The sequence below is a fragment of the Macrobrachium rosenbergii genome, chromosome 44 (assembly GCF_040412425.1).
Source record: "Macrobrachium rosenbergii isolate ZJJX-2024 chromosome 44, ASM4041242v1, whole genome shotgun sequence".
Taxonomy (NCBI): domain Eukaryota; kingdom Metazoa; phylum Arthropoda; class Malacostraca; order Decapoda; family Palaemonidae; genus Macrobrachium; species Macrobrachium rosenbergii.
This window is the reverse complement of record NC_089784.1, coordinates 1114238-1134843: the sequence shown is the minus strand read 5'-3', so window position 1 is coordinate 1134843 and position 20606 is coordinate 1114238. Positions and strand designations below refer to the sequence as shown.

The 20606-nt window shown below is 37.8% G+C and overlaps 1 protein-coding gene across 2 annotated transcripts; it reads left to right on the top strand.

The window, feature by feature from the left end:
- Positions 1–467: 467 nt before the first annotated feature.
- On the top strand, positions 468–18006 carry LOC136829251 (ankyrin repeat, PH and SEC7 domain containing protein secG-like). 2 transcript variants are annotated; one of them, XM_067087594.1, is made up of 10 exons: positions 468–555; positions 8347–8418; positions 9765–9819; positions 10594–10618; positions 10986–12553; positions 12734–13011; positions 13237–13552; positions 14574–14763; positions 16093–16200; positions 16988–18006. In XM_067087594.1, exons 2-10 carry the CDS (start codon positions 8361–8363, stop codon positions 17513–17515), a joined length of 3126 nt encoding a protein of 1041 aa, XP_066943695.1. In that variant the 5' UTR covers positions 468–555; positions 8347–8360; the 3' UTR covers positions 17516–18006. The 2 variants fall into 2 exon arrangements, with proteins under 2 accessions (XP_066943695.1, XP_066943696.1); XM_067087595.1 differs by having other exon boundaries at positions 475–611.
- Positions 18007–20606: the final 2600 nt, after the last annotated feature.

The following is a 20606-nucleotide window of genomic DNA, read 5'->3' as shown; positions in this document are numbered from 1 at the left end:
TCCTGCAGAAATTTTACTTCTCTGTGAAATACTTCAAGAGTTGAATTCAAGATTAAAAGCTAAGTATAAAACGCATTAAGTACAAGGAAATCGCACAATTGCCAAAGTAATTTACGCCGAAGTTCGCAAAAATAAAATTACGATGCAATACATTACCAAGCTACAATATTACAGAATTTATGATATATTTCATCTAGAAATATGTAAAAAAACAAAAACCATTATCTACTTCGAATAAAACTTGAATATTAAAGAATGCTGATTTTAACATGATTAGATAAAGAATTTGTGGCCTTGAAGGATTAATTTCAACTTTCTTCGCTTCAGACAGCGTGGAAAGAATTTCTGAAGTTGATGTATTTTATCACTAACATGATCTCATCACGATTTTCTTCTTATTTTTTCAGTATTCACTATCACAGCATGCCGATCGATAAGCGAAGATAATATAACTGATCAGCCACAGTTTTTAAAACGTTAGTTGCCAGTCAAACCTCACCCAGTATCTTGTCAGCCATATTTTAGAGGGTTCTTGCATCCCCAGTGTTTCGTGAGGTAAAGTTCTGAGCTGAAATTAAAAGGAACAACTTATTTCTGGTTGAATGCTTAAGGTAGGGCTGATTTGTTATGGTATTCAAATGAACAGGATTGCTTGCATTTGTTTCTTTCGCTGTATGATAAAGAGTTTCGAAGTATTTTAATCATGTGGAAGCGTTCGGAATTATAAATTTATAATTACATATGCGCACACACACATATATATATAATATATATATTATATATGTGTGTGTGTATATATATATATATATATATATATATATATATATATATATATATATATGTGTGTGTGTGTGTGTGTGTGTGTGTGTGTGTGTGTGTGTGAGTGTGTGTATAATTTAGTGTAAAACATACTCGACAGATACCAGATTTCGACGACTAAAAAAAAGTAGAACTATTTCTAAAAATTTACTGGTATTTTGAAGGCAAAATATTCATAAGAAACTTACGATGCTCTTTTCTTTGTGTTCCTTACGTGGCGCAAGAAAATGTTTGCTGTTCCGTTGCCTTAAAAACGCATGAAAGCACGTAATTACAATTTCCATGGGGCATTTCTAAATTCTAAAAATAATGTATATAATTTCCCACACTGCCGGCGTCACTATTTAAGAGTTCGGGCAAGGATATTTGCTTTTATTTGTTTGTTTGTACAAGTCCTTCAAAAAACAGCATTACCGTCTGGCCCCAGTCAGTCTTGACAGCAAATGACGTAATCGAGTTGGAAATGAGAGTCTGTCTATACATCTGTAATCACAAGATTGATAAAGACCTTCATACAATGCAAAGTCAGTTGGGAAATCCTCTGTTCGTTCTGAAGCACTTGCCAAAGATCTCCTTTTCAAAGGAAAGTTCTCATCACTTGAGTTAAGAAAAGAAAGCGAGAGAGAAAAAAGCAAAACTCCTTCAACTTTCATTTTCTTGTAGAAAATAGATCTAGGCTTGGTCAGGCATGACTGTCTCGGTGGCTTCATAAAACAACTATAAAATGCGCCGAAGTTTCTTCGGCGCAATCGAGTTTCTGCACAGCGTACAATGGTGTATGAAACTTTCAGCCACTGCCCATGAAACTCTTAGCAGCGGCCCATGAAACTCAGCCACGGTCCGGTGGTGGCTTCCGCCACGGCCCATGAAACTCAGCCACGGTCTGGTGGTGGCCTGTGTTGTTGGTACCTATAACGGCACCAGAAGTACGATTATGGTTAACTTTAACCTTAAATAAAATAAGAAACTACTGAGGCTAGACGGCTGCAATTAGGTATGCTTGATGTTTGGAGATACCAATTTGTAGCCCTCTAGCCTCAGCAGTTTTTAAGATCTGAGGGCGGTCAGAAAAAGTGCGGACGGAAAGACAAAGCCATCTCAATAGTTTTCTATTGTAGAAAACTAAAAAGCTAACGAAAGGCAAAGCCATCTCGATAGTATTCTATTGTAGAAATCTGAAAAGCTAACGAAACATCTTCAAAAACGAAAAATGATTAAAAAGAAACCCTGGATAAGGTTGGCTTCATTTTAATTTGACTTATTCTCAGCCATATGATATCTTGTGAAAGTGTCCATTTCTTTGTCCTAATCTATTCACAACCTGTAAAGACAATGGGTCTAATTTGCATCACCTAGATGATCCAGTCAGACTATTTCGTCCCTTAATCAGTCAACCAGTCACAAGTGGCTCCCCAAATCTGTTGCCGAGCTCATCTAACAGGGCATATGAGCTCCATGCATTAATATTCATGTGTGAATTTTACAGAAACGAGCAGGACGTGGATTACACCTGATGAGACAAGTCTGTGAATTCCACAACAGATAACAGGCGTTCGGCGTGAAAATGAGCGAGGTGCGTTCCACATGCATGAGATAAAGGGTCTCTGTAAAATTCTTTGGCTTCCATCTTTGTGCCGAGTTTCCACGACGACAGTAAAATGCGGGTTCCATGTCGTGAAATAACTTATGTGGCTTGCACTTAAGGCTCACAGTTTCCAAATAAAGAAATGAACACATTACGTGGGTTTCCTGAAAACTGCAGCGCGCATGCGTAGTCTAACCACTTAGATACACCTCGACTCCAGTTAATCTAATCTATCTCCGACATTGATAAATTATCCAATCATAACATTATTATCTGTTCTCAGAATTTCTATCATAAAATGACCGTAAAAATTGTTATCAAAGACAATCAGTCTTTTCTATATTTGAATGTTTATAGACCAGACTTGACACGCACGTTCACACACAGACACACTCAGAGAGAGAGAGAGAGAGAGAGAGAGAGAGAGAGAGAGAGAGAGAGAGAGAGAGAGAGTAATGTCCAGTACAATTCTGGTTTACGGTATAGAGAGAGAGAGAGAGAGAGAGAGAGAGAGAGAGAGAGAGAGAGAGAGAGAGAGAGAGAGAAGGAGGGAAATATGAGTCTAGACTTTAATGGAAATCCAATTTTTGCAATCCTTTCACAGTAAATGGATTAATTCTCCCGTTGGAGATGATTAAACAACGAAAAGTAATTTTTTCGCTTGACTTAAAAGTTGATCAAGGTTGAGACTGCATGCTTGACACAAGTTCGCTCAACTAAAAACAACATTCCTAGGCTGAAGTCTGAGACAGAGATATACAGCAGGATATAGGCCTATACATACATGCTCTGTGATAAACATCTCTGATAAACATTCGTACTGTGATTTATCTTTCACGTTTTATTGCTGCATCCTTTCTTTACAGCAATACTGAATAAACAATTAAGTTTACGATATTTTGTACAGAAACCAAGGGTCATTCAAAGTTCATACATAAACATACATAAAAGCATTACACAAAACACACACACACATATGTATATATATATAAATATATACATATATATATATATATATATATATATATATATATATATATACGTTATTTTATATATAAAATATATATATATATATATATATATGTATGCATATTTATACATACTTTTTTTTTTTTTTTCATAAAATAGGAAATGTGATAGATACCGATTTTTTTTTAAGACGACTCCCTACAATTTGCGATTGATTAGGTAGTTGCAAGAGAACGGGGCCGAAAATTACGCTGATTTCCGCGTGCTTTGAAAAGTTTTTGAAACTGAAAAATGGAATATAAAATATCACGTTTGAAATAAAGATAAACAGCTGTTTTCAGCAACGTTCGTATTGAATACGTCATTGTGTTCCAGTGTATTCGATACCAGACTGCTGTGAACATTCTCAGACACCAAGTCATTTTGTGATCTGAAAAATAACCGTTCTGAGGAATCCGCTATCAAGCCGAACGTGCCCTCACGAGCAAAAAAATCCCGGCCCATTTATAGTTAGTTTTCAGGCTGGTAAGGAAAGTAGTAACATATATTATATATATATATATATATATATATATATATATATATATATTACCAGAATACTAGCCTTACATATAATATTTTATGAGTAACCTGACAATAAAAAAGTTTTACTTTATGGGTTTTGGTAAAAGGGAAAGCTTACCTAATGCAGACTAACAAGACTGAAAATACGCGAGACTGAATAACCGATATAAATGATTTCCACGCTGAGAATATTCCAGTGCAAAATAGAAAACCTACGACTGCAGGGAGACATTAAAACTTTGATTGAGTTGAACGGCCTGGCGTTAGGAATAAAAATATAACGTGAAAAACGTCAAAAGCTTATTTCTGTTCGTTTCGAGTGACTAAATTCTCAACTACTTTTCATTTAGACTCATTGTTGTTTTGTTTGTTCGTTCTTTTATCTTTATCAAATATCTTTACTACATTTTACTTGAGATTCTGTTCTTTGGGGGCTTACGAAGTAAACTTATGAAATTAACTACATATCCGAATAAGCGCACATTATGAATAATAATGACACCACCATTTGGGTAGAGGGTATAGTCGGAAAAATCGGAAGCAGGAAAAGTTTTTCAAAGCACCACAGTTGAAAGAAAATTCGTAAGGTAACGTCTCATTTGAAGGCAAATGTAATCGTAAGGTAACATGCAGAAGCAACAGAGTTCACAGTTCCTATACCCTTTTCGTGACACTTGCAGCAAATGTCCCTCAGTATAGGCACCGAAGCAACCTCTTCATATCGGATGGCAGAAAGGCTATTAACGGAAAGTGATTAGACTGGTTTAATTTGTGAGGCTAATCATCGCTATTGGTTCGTAATTTGCAGTTGCATTAGCGTGACAAGTTGAGAGAGAGAGAGAGAGAGAGAGAGAGAGAGAGAGAGAGAGAGAGAGAGAGAGAGAGAGAGAGATGCCAGCCGCATTCCCGTTCTTGAGTAGCTTCAGGCCAAAGCTTGAACGTAATTATATCAACTGCTCTCGGGACAGCCATTTGTGGAAATGGACTGATGTACTTCGAACATTAGTTTGAATATAATTTGTTATTATTATTACTATTATTATTATTATGTGAATATCTGTTTAACAGTCAGATTCATATGAATAACTTAATTCCCAAGGGAAATGCATACAGTTATTAGAATTCTTCCGAAATGAAAAAAAAATATTTTATTATATTATTACAACTGTTGATCAAAACGCGTGCCCAGGAACACACAACAAAGTCCATTAACTTCCAAGAAACAGAATACCCGCATTGTGGGAAAGAGAAGAGCGAAAAAGCGCCCACAAGAAGAGAAGTTTAGTAAATGGACGATGAAAGAACAAATAAAGTTAGATTAATTAAGAAAGTTGTAGCATTACCTGAGGGTCTTGCAATCATGATACTTCAAACGGAACGTCTGTTGTGTTGCGTTGTTGATGACATCGTTCTCTCTCTCTCTCTCTCTCTCTCTTCTCTCTCTCTCTCTCTCTCTCTCTCTCTTTCTCTCTCTCTCTCTTCTTCGAAAGCTTAGACAGTTGACAATTTCTAAACATGAAGCTGAATTCTGATTTCCTAGGATAAAAAATGTTTTACTATCCTAGGATTTCCAGAAAAGTTTTCTCAATATATATATATATATATATATATATATATATATATATATATATATATATTATATGTATATACATATATATATATATATATATATATATATATATATATATATATATATTTATATTTATATATACATATACATATATAGAAGAATCTCAGGCGAAACAGACCCGACAAGCATCTCAGGATGAAGAGGTAAGAGACATGTCACTAACAAGTAACAAGTTTATTATGCCGACGTTTCACATCACATGAGGCATCTTCAGGGATGGAAAATTACAGACTATAGATACATCAAATGCCAATTATGCTCCAGAACAGTTTAATTTTTTAGAAATTCTTTTAAATTTAAAAATACAAAAATAAAAAAAAAATACAAACAGAACTTGAAAGAAGCACCCACCAAGGAAAAAGCTAATCAGTGGCTAATAAAGACCAATAAAATAAACACATGAAAGGTACCGATAGCAAACGTTGAATGTGAACAAACAGGTAATTAGGCCACAAATAGTTAGGTGGACGAAGACTGGGTTTTTAGCGTAGGTACATTAGTTTTTATGAAAAGGAGATTCCAACACCATCAACTCATCGTCCTTACAGGCAGATCCAACGATTTTGAAACCATTTATGACCAAGTGGGTCCCACAAATTTGAGAATGGTCCCGAACATTGGATAATTCCCGACTGGACAATCTTCAGCCCGTCCTCAAGATGACTCCATGATGTGAGCAGAAACGGATATTGAAAAGTCTCCTAGTACACCCAACGTAGGTTCCCAGGCTACATCTGGGACAGGTTTATTTATCCCGCCCCCACCTGGGGCGGACAAACAGGTTTTGCAAGAGGAAGGTGGATGGGTCATGTCTCCCCCTACCCTCCCGATCCCCTACCTACCCCGCCCCAGCCGGGGCAGAAAAACAAGGTCCGCCCGGATTTTATTATCAGATAATGTTATGTGTCAGGGAAGGGCTCAGTCTATCCTTCACTCTGAAAAAAGAACTTGGAGGATTTCGTTGGATCAACTCCAGATTTAAAGCTGACAATTCATAATTGATTAAATTCGACTTAAAATTATAATCACACGAGCTATAAAAATTGTTGCCCAACCTTGCAAAAGCATTTGTTCTACGAATGCTGGCGTGAAACCGTTGTCTTCCCTAGTGACACGTAAGTCTAAAAATTATAAAGAGTTGCGAGTTTCTTTCTCTGCAATAAACTTCGCCAAGTTGCCTTTGTAATGATTTTAAGATTTTTACTAGTTATTCCAAGCAGTTTCATTTATCATACCGGTATCTTTTTTTTCGGGCACAGGACCAAGAAAAAAGCCTTTTTACCATCCTCAATTTCTTACTGACTTACTTTTCTCAAAATGCAGAATGTAGTTGACTAAAATAAATAATAGATTTTACGCCTTCGGTTTATCAGTGGTGCAATGTAATTGCAAATTTAGTGAAATGTTACCATCTTATTTCAGAGATTGCTACGCTAACAATAAAAATAAATTCCCTTCGAGAAAGTCGCCCTTTCTCAGCCCGGGCCTGATTGTTCGCTAATGCGTCGCAGATTCCGTTTCCGGGTCAGTAGACACCCGTCAATTACTCTCTCATTATAGACCTGGAGTTGATTGACTTTGTCCCAGGTCACCGTTAATGACGATTGATTATCAGCCAACCAGTCAGCCTGGTTTCTCCTCATTTCTATAGACTTTGATCGAGTCGCTTGATGCAATCTTTTTTTTTTTTCTTTCTTTTCCAGATTTTTTTTTTTATGATTAGCAAATAGATTTCTGAAGAAAACTTTGATTTCTTTTATTCTTGTGCGTATATCTCTGCACGCATAGATGAAAATTGCCGTTTTTTATTTTAAGTATTTTTACACAATGTGCACACGTCTTTACAACACACAGACATACATATGTATATAGATATATATAGATAGATAGATAGATAGATAGAAAGATAGAAAGATAGATAGTGAATAGCGTGATCACTCATATAGTCTTATTCATTGTACAAAAAACATATCCAGAGGTCTTACTAACAGTTTTACATTTATTTTCAAAGTTTTTTATATATATACAGGCAGACAGGTAGACAGATAGACAGATAGATAGATAGATAGATAGATAGATAGATAGATAGATAGATAGATAGATAGATGGATAAAACCGAAAACGGTTTTTGTGGCCTTACTCAGGATAAGCACCAGTAATCGTTGGCATCGGTGATGGATAGACATCGAATACTCTCTGCCCTCTTCAACTCTGGACGCCTGACTGACGACGTTCAAAAACAAGCAAAACAATGTTCCGAAGTTTCTTCGGCGCAGTCGAGTTCTCTGTACAGCCGCTACAACGTACAATCAAGGTCACCTATATTGGGTGTTGGCTGGCCAAGCTAACCAAGCCTCCAGCGTTACAATTTATAGAGGAATACTAGGAAAACTGTAATTTCCCCCTTTTTAGACTTGAGAATATTGTTGTGAAGGAACAACCAAATGCATCGCATATATAACGTGGTGCTTCTTAAACGGCTCTTTTCTTTTCCTGCCCAGAATTAAATTTCAAAAACACTTGAGACAACTGACTGGACAAAAAGAGAAGATGAAAGAGCCCCCTAAAAAATCACCACGTATAAGTGAAAGTGTTTATTTGTTAACTTATGATTTGTTTGACCTCACAAAAGGCTTTATGGAATTTATGTGTACATTTATTGAAAATAAAGTTACCGTTGCTCGATTTTTTTTTTTTGAAAAATAACTCCACCTAAAACATACTCATTTGCAAGTGCACAGTTTTGCTAATTTTTGTTTTCGCTTTTTGCATTTAACAGAACCGACAACCGAAATGGTGGAAGGCGACGACGAGATGACTGAACTTCCTCGTGGACAACAGGATGGTCACAGTGAGTGCAAAGAGCAGGAGATACTTAAAATTTGTTATTTTATGCGAGAGCATTTATCAAATAATTTCATACACAATATCTTTTTTTTTTTTCTTTGCAAAGCATGTATATTGTATCACTGCCAAGTAGTTTACCGGCAGAGGAGCGATATCCAGTCCTGCTAATAACTTCCATTTCGATGTTTGAAAATCGAACGGTCCTTTAATGCTGCAAGAACTAACAGGCGTCATAGCGAAGGAAGAACCCCAATCTGAAGTAGGTGATGAAAACTTGATAGAATGGTTTTGTGAAGACTGCATCAAATTTTTTTTATAAAAGTTTTCTTCGAATATATAGTTTCTTATTATACTTGTTCCGTTAGTATCTGTTTCCATCGCTGATCTTGAACTTCCAGTTTGTGTTCCTGTACTGATTCCGTGGCACTGGCATTATGAAACGCTGAAAAGTGAGTCATTTCACCTAATTTGACAGGCAGTAAAGGGGCTCCACAGTTCTTGAGTTCCTTAACACCTTCGTTTTAAGGGCATTATTGATTCTGATGATGTCAAGAGACAGGATAGAGTTTGATAATTAGAATCTACGGCTCTGGCAAGTGGGGAGATGTGGCCTTGTGTAGTAAGCAACAGGCAAATAACTTTAATGACTTTACTCACCGTATTTAACAAAAATATATTCCAGCAATACATCAGAAATGTCAAGAGCTACTGGAGAACTTCCTGTCTGCGCGTGTGCGTTTTCCATTTCGTCTGTTCAGAGCACTGTCGTTCGGTGAAACTTGAAGATGCATGGTCCGTCGTTGTTAATTTTGAATCGAATATTCAAAATATCCACATTTAAAAATGCAGAGAGCAAGACACTGAGAACGTCAAGTTCACGAAACAGAATACGTGCAGTTTAAACTAAGCCTTGGAAACTGCGAAGATACGCGGCTGGTCCTTTACTAATAAAGTCAGGAAGCCATATGTTGACAACAGCGCTTGTGTTTTGTCAGGGAATTTGGAGCAGAAAACGAAACTTGAGCCAAGTATGTACTGTGCATTTCTCAGATCTGCAGCAAGATTTCCTAATGACTTTTATAGTTAAAAACTGACATTTTGTCATAATTTGTACACAGTACAGTAGCTCATTTATGGGATAAAGAGGGCGCATCGCCTCCAATTAGCATTTTAACCAAGGCAAACAATTTGTTCCGGGTTCTATGCAGTACAGAGATCAGGAATATTTTTGTTTGGAAAAAGTCCCCGGTTGGAAGAGGAGGGGCTGGGTTACAAGGCGGCTCACAATTTAGTACAAATGTTGACGTCAAGTACAAGTTATGTTGCAACTTTTCCCCCTCGTCATTGCAGGTGTCGTGAACATCGATGATGATCCTGAAGAAACGAACAATCCGCAGCAAAATGAGTAAGTTGCTTTCACATTTTTTGTGTGAACATATCTTGCAAGCATGCAATATGCTTGAAATCACCGGAACATGTGAAGTATACCAACACAATGTACCATAAAGAAAAAATTAAGACAAAATTAAAACACCTTGGTCAAGGTACTTGCATTTTTATCTTTTAAAATTCCCATTTGCTGCCACTTATTCCCCAAGAGCAATGGATTCGATATTAATTTGTTACTTGATGCTTAATATTTGAAATACATATATATAACATACACCTAATCCCGCCCCCCACCTCATAGTGGGTAGCCTTCCGATTCTCGACTAGTCTTTTAAGATGGGATTTCTATCCCTATTCCATCCCAGTTGCGACCAACCACAGTCCGCTGTCAGGTACATAATTCTCTGTTAATTCTATGGAAACAACAGGATTATTGGATGGGTAGAGAGCGTTTCTGCTCTCTCGGAAATTGAACAAATAAAATTTAGACTGACAGACCTTAAATTTTCCTGTTTTCCAGAAATGGGGTTTTGGATTGTTAGGTAATGTAAATAAAATATAATTCTCTTTTCGTGCTCTATAAAAATTGTACTTACCATTCATTAAATAGCCAAGTTCAATAAAGTACAAAACTGACGTCTTGTAGAGTCAATAGTACAATAAACACAACCTTGTGAAACCTGGTATTATGTAATTGCCTTAGTGTCAAGAAGATTGGGATTAAAAGCATTTGATCAATGGCTTATTACACACTCAAGTAAACTGAAGATTAACTATAGGATTTTTGCAGGTCTTCAACCTCGGGGATTGGAAAGGTAAGAGATTGTATTTCTTATATTCTTCCACTACAGTCTTGCATGTTTTTAAGATTTTTGGTCTAGCTTATGCCTAATTGTTTGCTGTTCAGTTAAGCCTTTAACCAATGAAGAAAAATAGAAAGTTAAATATAAGTATTTTTTTTTAGCTCAAGTTAATGGTTGAAATTTTAATTCCAAGGTATTTTCCGCAATGCAAAACATAGTGTCTATTTCAAGCAAGTACAATTTTCAAAAAGAATATGTATTTAAGTTTTCAAGCTGTTATCAATTGTAAAATCTAAATTTCAAATTCTCTGTGTAACAGCTTAATCATTTACAAATCGTTACTGCTGACTCTTTTTTTTTTTTTTTTTTTTCAAAACAGATGTCAATCCACCACGCAGCAAAGTTAGGAAGATTAAACGAGCTACGGGAAATCTTAAGGGACAATGCAGACTCCGTGAGTCAGTCGGATGCACGCGGTAGAACGCCTCTTCATCTCGCTGCTGAGAACTTGCATTTAGGATGCTGCGAGGAGCTACTGAGGATCAGTAAGAAAGTAGTTAACTGGAAGGATAATTCTGGCAACACACCTCTGCTGCTCTCAATATCCTCTGGTGACACGTCATCTGAGGTCACGAGGCTACTCATACAACATTCAGGAAACGTCAATGCAACGACCAAGTCAAGTCAAACTGCAGTGCACATTGCGGCGGAGAAAGGAAACGCGAAGACGCTGAAATTACTTCTAGGCAATGACAAATGCAATCTGAACGCCGAGGACAATGAGAACACAACCCCCCTTCACTTAGCTGCCAAAAACGGTCATGTGGATGTGTGCCAGGAGTTAATCAACTTGGGAGCGGATAAAGACGCGCGAGATAGAAGAAAATGCACCCCACTTCACCTGGCTGCTCGAAGGGGGTTTCATGCATGTATGAATTTGCTGATTTCTTCTGAATGCCAAGTTGATCCAGTGGATGAGCAAGGCAACACGCCACTCCACTCTTACTGCAAACATACGAAGAATAGGCCCGAGTGTATTAAGCTGCTGTTAGATGCAAAAGCCAATGTTAATTTAAGAAACAAATGCGGCAAAACTCCTTTTCACTTGGCCCAGTCGTTGCCGTTCGAAACTAAAAAGGTTTTCGAAGCAAGCGCTGTCGATTTATTAGTCACAGATAACAAGGGAAAGACAGCCTTACACTATGCAGCAGAGAAACACAATTCTTGTAAGCATGTGGATTTCATACTCAATATGGAGGCGACGAAAACAGTCGATGTTGAGCATTTCATTAACATCCAGGATGCTCAGGGTTATACTGCTCTCCACATCGCAGCTAGACTGGGTGAGCTGGATACCTGTAGGTCTCTGATCAAGAAAAGAGTGGATATAAACTCCTCCTGTAAAAATCAAGAAACAGCACTTCACAAGGCTGCTGAGAATGGGCACAGACAGACAATCGAGCTGTTGATTGACAAAGGGGTCAAAGTGAATTTAAAGAATGCCCAATCGTTCACTGCTCTCCATCTTGCGGCGAAAAGCGGTTACGCCGAGTGCTGCGAGACGCTGATAAGAAAAGGCCACAACGTAAGGGAAACTGACTCAGCAGGGAATTCCGTTCTCCACATAGCTGTGGAACACGAACGCATTCCATGTATCAGCGCCATCATTAGAGCGCACCCAGCTTCAGTTTCCTTTACAGACGAGAATGGAAAAACCCCTTTGCACAAAGCTGTGGAAAAGAAATTATTAGGATGCTGCGAAGCTTTGTTGGAATCAAAAGACATTGATCTCTGGACCAAAGATGTTCCAAGCCCTGTTCGGATAGCGTATGAAAACGAGTTCTTTGACGGATTTCACCTCCTCCTCATGAAATGTAAGCACGGTGATAAGAATCAAGACATAGACTTCCGAAAGGTTTTAAAATTAGCACTACAGAACTCAAACAGGTAACTAAAGTTCGTCATATAAATGTTATTTTTTTATGTTCATACGCTCCCTATTTAAAAGTCTGCATTGCTCATTGTCAGAGAAGAATTATATACATCTTTTTTAAGGGTTTTGTAACTTTAATATGAATTCATGAATGCCAGAGTAATTGAAATTTTTACACATATCTTCCTCCACAGACAAGTTGTCCAGAGTATAACAGACAGCGTGTACTGGGAAGAAAGTCTGCAGCCTTACTATGTCTCAGGCAGACAGGGAGATGACGGTGGCAATGAAACACACAACTTGAATCTTAGTAGTATGGTTGGACAATATCATGAACTGGCTGAAAAGGTATTTGATAAATGTATGGCCAAGCAAATGACGACCGAGGGGAACAAAAAAGATAATGCTGATGTCGACTGCAACAGAGATTACTTCAAAACAGAATATCTGGATGAGATACTTGAACAAAAAGGTTTGTATCTCTCTTATTTTGCCAGACGGAATGTGTGTCAGGTTTTACCTTGCTAAACCTCTGGTGATGTACTTTTGCTGCAAAACAACTTTCTACTTTCATTAATCCTTACACTTTGATCAATTTATCTATAATCATTTGTCATTACTTGCAAAACGAGTCAAACTGAATGGGTGGGTATCTGCGAAATCTGTGTAATGCAGACTTGAATGTTTGTTTCTATAGACGAAGGGATTCAGGATGAAAGGGAGGAGTTTCTACGTGATCCCGACCGCTCAGCCTCAGAATCTGAAGCCTTTGACTCGGGAACTGGCAAACTGAAAGCAGGCGTGAGGACAAACACAGCGAATTCAGAGTGGCGGAAGCAGCACGTGTTAGCTGTTGCAGTTCGTGGAAACCACCAGAGACTGGTGTGCCACCCAATTGTCAAGCGGTGGGTTCAGTACAAGTGGGAAAAGTATATCTGGCTCTGGTTTTACATCTCTGCGGCGCTGGCTGCTGCACACGCAGTTCTGCTGACAACATTTGCTGCTGTTTCCTGGTAAGATGCAAAGCAAAATTTGGAGGATAATTTTTGTAGTAAAGACTTCACCAGGCACTGACCTCGCAAAGCAGGCAGATAAAATTTAGAAGAGATTCAGCTTTTCAGATTCCTGTGCAAAGCAAAATTCGGAGGTTAATTTTCGTAGTAAAGACTTCGCCAGGCACTGACCTCGCAAAGCAGGCAGATAAAATTTAGAAGAGATTCAGCTTTTCAGATTCCTGTACAACGGGTGAAAATGAAAACCTGTAAAAAACGATCTAATAAAAATATATTCATAACAAGAGCTGCTGAGAAATAAGGGAGAAGTTCCAGCTTTCATGCACTGTGGGGGAAGGCTTTTCAGTAGCTTTCAAGAAAAAGGGAATAAAAGAATTCCAGTACTATGCACGGTATGTCAAAAGAATCATGACGATGTAAATTCAAACTCTTCCAAGGAATAAGAACAGGATTTCATAGGATTCTGGAACACTTACAGAAGTTGGCCTGATGGCACTTAGAGCGGTTTTGTACGCTCCAGAACGTAAGGATGCTCAGATCAAGATGGGATCAAATAGGTAACACCAAGGTGCTCCGATAGGTCTATCACCAGGCTCTGAGAAGATGCTTCCCTTGTACAGCCTTCTGAATGAGCCCTTTTAAAGCCTGCTAAATTATTTGTATTCTCATTTCCTTCTACATTTCAGTCGACCTGCTGAGATCAATTTCAAACTGAAAAAATATAAACAGTAATATTGCCATTTTATGTTATATATACATACATATATATTTATATATATAATATTTAATATTGAATTCACCACACGTTCTTGATAATTTGCACCCTAAGGGAATTATGGGTCTTACATAGTTCTTCCCCGGAGGGGACTCGAATTTGGGCTTTTAGAACCAGTACACAGTCTTAAACGATATTTGTAGCTTTCTATCTGTGAATATAAAAGTCATGTGACACACACTGAGCTGTACACAGCAGAGAAATGAAAATACAATTTTTACTGTTCTCTGTGATTACCTTGATCAGGGACTGGCGAGCTATGTACGACAAATACGGACTGAACCAGTCGGAAGTTTGCAAGTTCGACGTCAGATTAGTGGGGCCAGAAGTAGCTGAGCTGCTGATAAAGGAAGCGGAAATACCAAACGGCATCTCATATGCTCTATATGCAATTATGGCTCTCTGGCTAGCCAGCAACATTTACAAAATTATAAGGGTAAGTTGTTGTGTGCTTTTAAAAATACAGTACAATTATCATCCCAACTACCTGATGCAGTATCCCAATGTTATAGTTTTCATGAATGGAAAGTTTGAAATGTTACTCCTGTGGATAAGAAATGGAGCATAAGAAAGCGGCTTCTGCTCTGCTGTGAAAAAGTCAACGCGTGATTGAGGGCCTATCAGGGAAGTTTAGGGCGTGGCTAGAAAAGATTTTGGGAGGAATCGGTGAGAGTAATAATTATTCCTTTGCACGAGAGGAAATGTGACAGAGGAAACTATAACCACAGATAATATGCAATGCGTAACATTGCTTATTAAACAGGGGAGGTGTACTGGAGGAACAGACTGAGAAAGTACTGTAAGACTTTTGTTTTCGGAACTTAGATTTGTCATATTTTCCTCAATAAACTGGGAGGTGTCTTTCAGGCGAGATGAGGACACTGTGCCCAATTCTTCTGATAGATGACTAACGAGCCACTGATTTGTCATATTTTTCTCAATAAACTGGGAGGTGTCCTTCAGGTGAGATGAGGACACTGCCCAATTCTTTTGATAGATGACTGACGAGCCACTGATTTGTCATATTTTCCTCAATAAACTGGGAGGTGTCTTTCAGGCGAGATGAGGACACTGTGCCCAATTCTTTTGATAGATGACTAACGAGCCACTGATTTGTCATATTTTCCTCAATAAACTGGGAGGTGTCTTTCAGGTGAGATGAGGACACTGTGCCCAATTCTTTTGATAGATGACTAACGAGCCACTGAGAAAGTTTGAACCTGGCAGAATATTTTCCTCAATAAACTGGGAGGTGTCTTGCAGGCGAGATGAGACCTCTGCCCAATTCTTTTGATAGTAACGAGCCACTGAGGAAGTTTGTCTTGGATGACGTGCGTCTTTAAAAGGCCGCACATTTCTGGAAAATTCTTAGGTAGTAATTGTTTTGTTGTAGATGTGCAGATCCAATATTACACCTTTTCCTCCTTAGGGTGGTTTTATCGCAGCTATGATTTGGTTTCTTTTAAGCAGGACCGATCTTGACGAAATTTTGGACACGGCCCTCATTTGACCGAAGGAAGGTTTTTGCATAGGTTTCCAACCTGTATCTACGCCCTAGAGCCCAAGTTTACATAGTTACATTCATATATATATATATATATATATATATATATATATATATATATATATATATATATATTTGCAGTTAACGAGTTCCGTACATGATGTATGCAAACAGAATGATTTCAAATTCTACCTTGCAATATTCGTCACCTGCCTTGAAGTTAACTTCAAGTTGAAATGATGACACTTGAACTTTTTACAGCTACAGGGGCTGAGGAAGGAAATTATTCTCTCTACAGTTTGCATCGTAGCAGACTTCCCCTTTCTTTGGAACTTCAGCCATTGCTCACAACAGACGTTCGTTAGAGAGGTAAGATTAGTAAGCATATATATATATATATATATATATATATATATATATATATATATATATATATATATATATATATATATATATATATATATATATATATATATATATATATGTGTGTGTGTGTGTGTGTGTGTGTGTGTGTGTGTGTGTGTGTGTGTGTGTATGTATGCATATATATATTTTTATATTTTTATATATATATATATATATATATATATATATATATATATATATATATATATATATATATATATATATATATATATATATATATATATATATATATATATATATATATATATATATTGCAATGTGGGAAACCTCTTCCTCGCCAACCCTCCTATCACATTTACAGTAAAACGCAGCATAAGAATAAATATTTTAACGTCTGGTGAATTCATATAACAAATGAAGAAGCCGTAGGTAAAACGACTCGGCCCCTTTGAGATCCAAATGTTCATGAACACTTTTCCTTGTCACTGTATGCAAATATATCCACAAATAGTTGTTATGATCCCTTATTTAACAAAAAAAAAGTGTTAGAAGTATATATTGTTGGTCAAAATTAGGTCAGGTTGAAACCGAAATGAACTCAAGTACTGAATGATTTGAAGAATAAACGTAATTTTTCAATTTTTTTCGTAAACATCACAATGGACCTGCTTCCCTTACAAAGGCTAATGAATCACCCAAGAAGATAACACGGCATATAACAGTACTTTCAGCTAAAGACGCACTAACTTCGCACATTTTCTTCTGACATTATTCTATATCATTCTCACAGGACTGGCAATGGGTAGCTGGTCCAGTAGCCGTGGTCTTCTCTTGGATTCTGGCATACTACGCTGCCAGCAGACATCTGCTCTACAATCTGAAGTTTTTCAGCTTCTACATCTTTCTCTCTGCAGCGAAGGATATCATCATTCCCCTCACCATTCCTACACTCGTCGGGTTTGTCTTCTACATCCTCACATCAAAGGGAAGTTTAACGCTGATAATCAATATGAACTGGCTGTTTACCTTCTTCCAAGGAATGCCCTCCCGTGGAACTCTGTGCATGATGGTGTTGGTAGCAGTGGTGTTTCTGGCTCGACTAAGGAGCGACGGAGCGGACCGTGGCGGAGAGCACGAGTTTGACAAAATTGCCGATGCTATCAGACTGATTCTGGACTTCGATTTGCTCTTTCCGTGCTTCAGGAAACGATTCTACGTCGCGAAGATACCTGCAGAGAGAGAGAGAGAGAAAAGTCGGTTGGTTCCAGAAATACTTAAAGCGCGTAGGACACTCACGCAAACGCGCTATAATACGTAATGAATATGTAGAGAACAATAGTGATGTGGAAATGAAAGTATATAATAATTAAGATGACGGCCATTTTAAATGGAAATAAGCAGTTTTAATCTCTCGTGTTATAAGTGGTGATGAAGGTACTCGGAGATCATGTTCATGAAAATATCGATGACCTCTGAAAGCGTCTTCCTGTTGCTTGCGTGTCAAAGGTGGCGTGATCGAGATGGTTACCCTTTTCCCATTATCCGGTGATTATGTTTATTTAAATCAAGGATAATGAAGCTGTCTTATTTTTTTTTTTTGTTCTAATATCCTGTCAGATAGGTTATTTGTGTGTAAGACATGTTCTGTTTTGCGTGTTGCATGTTTTGCTGTGTTCGAGGTTCGAAAATTGTGTGCGTGTGTGTGTGTGTTTTTTTCATGCCCAAGCGGGTGTGGCTGATTTTGATCATCACTCTGCCTCTTTCGAGACAGACGTCTCATTAAGCTACTGAATAAAGGAGAAACCTCCACACTCGTTTTCATGGATACCTACAGCTCCCTTAGAAACGGAAGAGATTTCCAAGAAATGGAAAGATAAGCAAATCAAACAGCTTCTTGCGAAGCTCAGAGAAAACTCTCCGGAATCTTTCGTGCTCAAGTCGGAACTTCTCAACGATAAGCTCAACTACGATCCACCTGTCAGGTCCGTTCATCTGGTCCTGGCTGAAGACTGAACGTTGTTGGCAAAACATGCAGTCAAGCATTTCCGAAATTAATTCTGTTCTGGCAAAACAGGATTAGCGTTGCCCATGATGGGAAGTGTCACAAAGGCAGGGCGTTTCATGATTCTTAAGTAAGCGATTCTTCTCTTAAAAAATTTTTCGTCTCCGTTTTCTAATTCTTTCGCACCACCTCCCGTCAAGGCCGGAACCCAGAAAATTCGAACAACGATGTATCCTTTACTCAAAACATATTTCCTCTGTATTAATCATCAGATATGGTCATAAACAAAGCCACTCTAACATCATCTAAAAACATAACAGACACCTCGCATGTCTCGAACTGTCGACCTAACCGCACAGTTCTCCTCGCTGCTGGGAGAAAGGGAGCTGGGGATTGGTACGATACACGTACACATCGTTACCGGGGTCTAAGCGATGTCAGGCAGGGCGGCCGATCGAGGCTATACGGCCTACCCCAACGCCAAATCAAAGTCCTTCGAAAAGAAGGCATCGTGCTTACCCCATATAAAAATGGGAAAAAGCACGTTAAAACGACGAAGAAAAATTAATCATCAGATATGGTGCGCTGTTGTTGTACTCAGTAGCGAATGAAATCATTTTCGCTTTGTCTTTTCCAGAATAATACACAGTTTTCTTGTCGTCTAATTCTAGATCATTGTACAGTAGGCTACCTGCAGCTCAGTCCTGTAGAATAGGAATCTCTGATCCTCTCATTCATACGGAAAATAAAATCACGCATGAAGCCTTCAATTACTGTAGAAAACAGAATATTCTCAAGCCATACAGAACTTGAAGCAACATGACTAAACCTCTCATTCCCGTTGAAAATGAGCGATGTGACTGACCTTCTAAACCCCATAGAACATTCTTATATTTTATATTTATATTTATATCTAATTCGTTCAGCAAATCAGGAAAAAACGGCTGAGCCTATCTGTCACATAGCAAACAGGGAAGTATGCCTAAGCAACCTACTCATACAAAACGAGTAAAAAATGCGCCGCAGTTTCTTCGGCGCAATCGAGTATGAAACTCTCAGCCGCGCGCCCCATGAAACTTTCAGCCATGGCCCGGTGGTGGCAGTGTCATGGCTAACTTTCTTAACCTTAAATAGAATAAAAACCACTGAGGCTAGGGGGATGCAATTTGGTATGTTGGATGAGTGGAGGGTGGATGATTAACTTACCAATTTGCAGCCCTCTAGCCTCAGTAGTTTTTAAGATCTGAGGGCGGACAGAAAAAGTGCGGACAGATAGCTATCTCAACAGTTTTCTTTCACAGAAAACTAAAAATGGAGAATATTTCCAAGCTTGGCTGGGTCGAAGGTAAGTGATGTCCTTTTGAAAGGTATATGTACTGAGCTTTAATTAAAGATAAATAAGGCATCTCAGAACGACTATCGATAGCTATTTACTTAAGCGATAACCGGTCATTTTTATAGATTCTAAGAGTTCCGTTATTAAAGAAAAAGCGGATTCCTGGTAATTCTAATGAATATGAAAAACCCTCAAAATACCTAGACATTAAAGTCTCGATAATTTCTACTGGATTTGAAAAAGAGCATTTTTTTAAATAACCAAGATATTATCATTTAGAAGACTTTAAAATGATTTTTTGAAACGTAAATTCCTCGATGCCATTTTGTGAGATGCAGGAAAATTCTGGTCTTTGAGTGAAAATAACCATTATAAATAAGAATATTCCTTGGCTAAAAATATATATGTGATATGTGTGATGGCAAATAATTACCACAATATTTACAAGGCTCCTGAAAAATGTCAGTGGAAATTTAAGATCAGGAGAGCTGTGAAGGGGACAGAATCATTTATTATTTGCAAAGGCAAATGACATTAGCATCGAAAATATAGAAATGTAATTCCTACCATGTCCGATATGAAACTGTATTTGCACAGACACGCGCACACACACATACACACACACACACACACACACACACACACACACATATATATATATATATATATATATATATATATATATATATATATATATTAAAAGGTGATATAATATTTATAACCATTTTGTAATTGTTTGTAATGTCCCTGTGAAAATTTTTTATTTTTTGCTACAAGATTCGTCATTTGTTGTGAAGACGTGATTTTAAAATGTCTTTTCTTACAGATATGTTGTGTGTTATATAAACTCATGATTCTGTGGGATATTTTTCCCCTTTTGTTTAATCTTTTGAAATTGTATTTTGAAAAGCTTATCAGATGGTCACTACATCCTGTTTGCCGAGAGAAGAGGTTAGCTTTTGTATCTGATCAGGTGCTTTGGGGAAAAACATCTACTTTTGGTTATCTGACGAACTGTCACCCAGTCGGCGAGTTAAACTGTTATGTTTTCATCACTGTGTGCTTATTCCG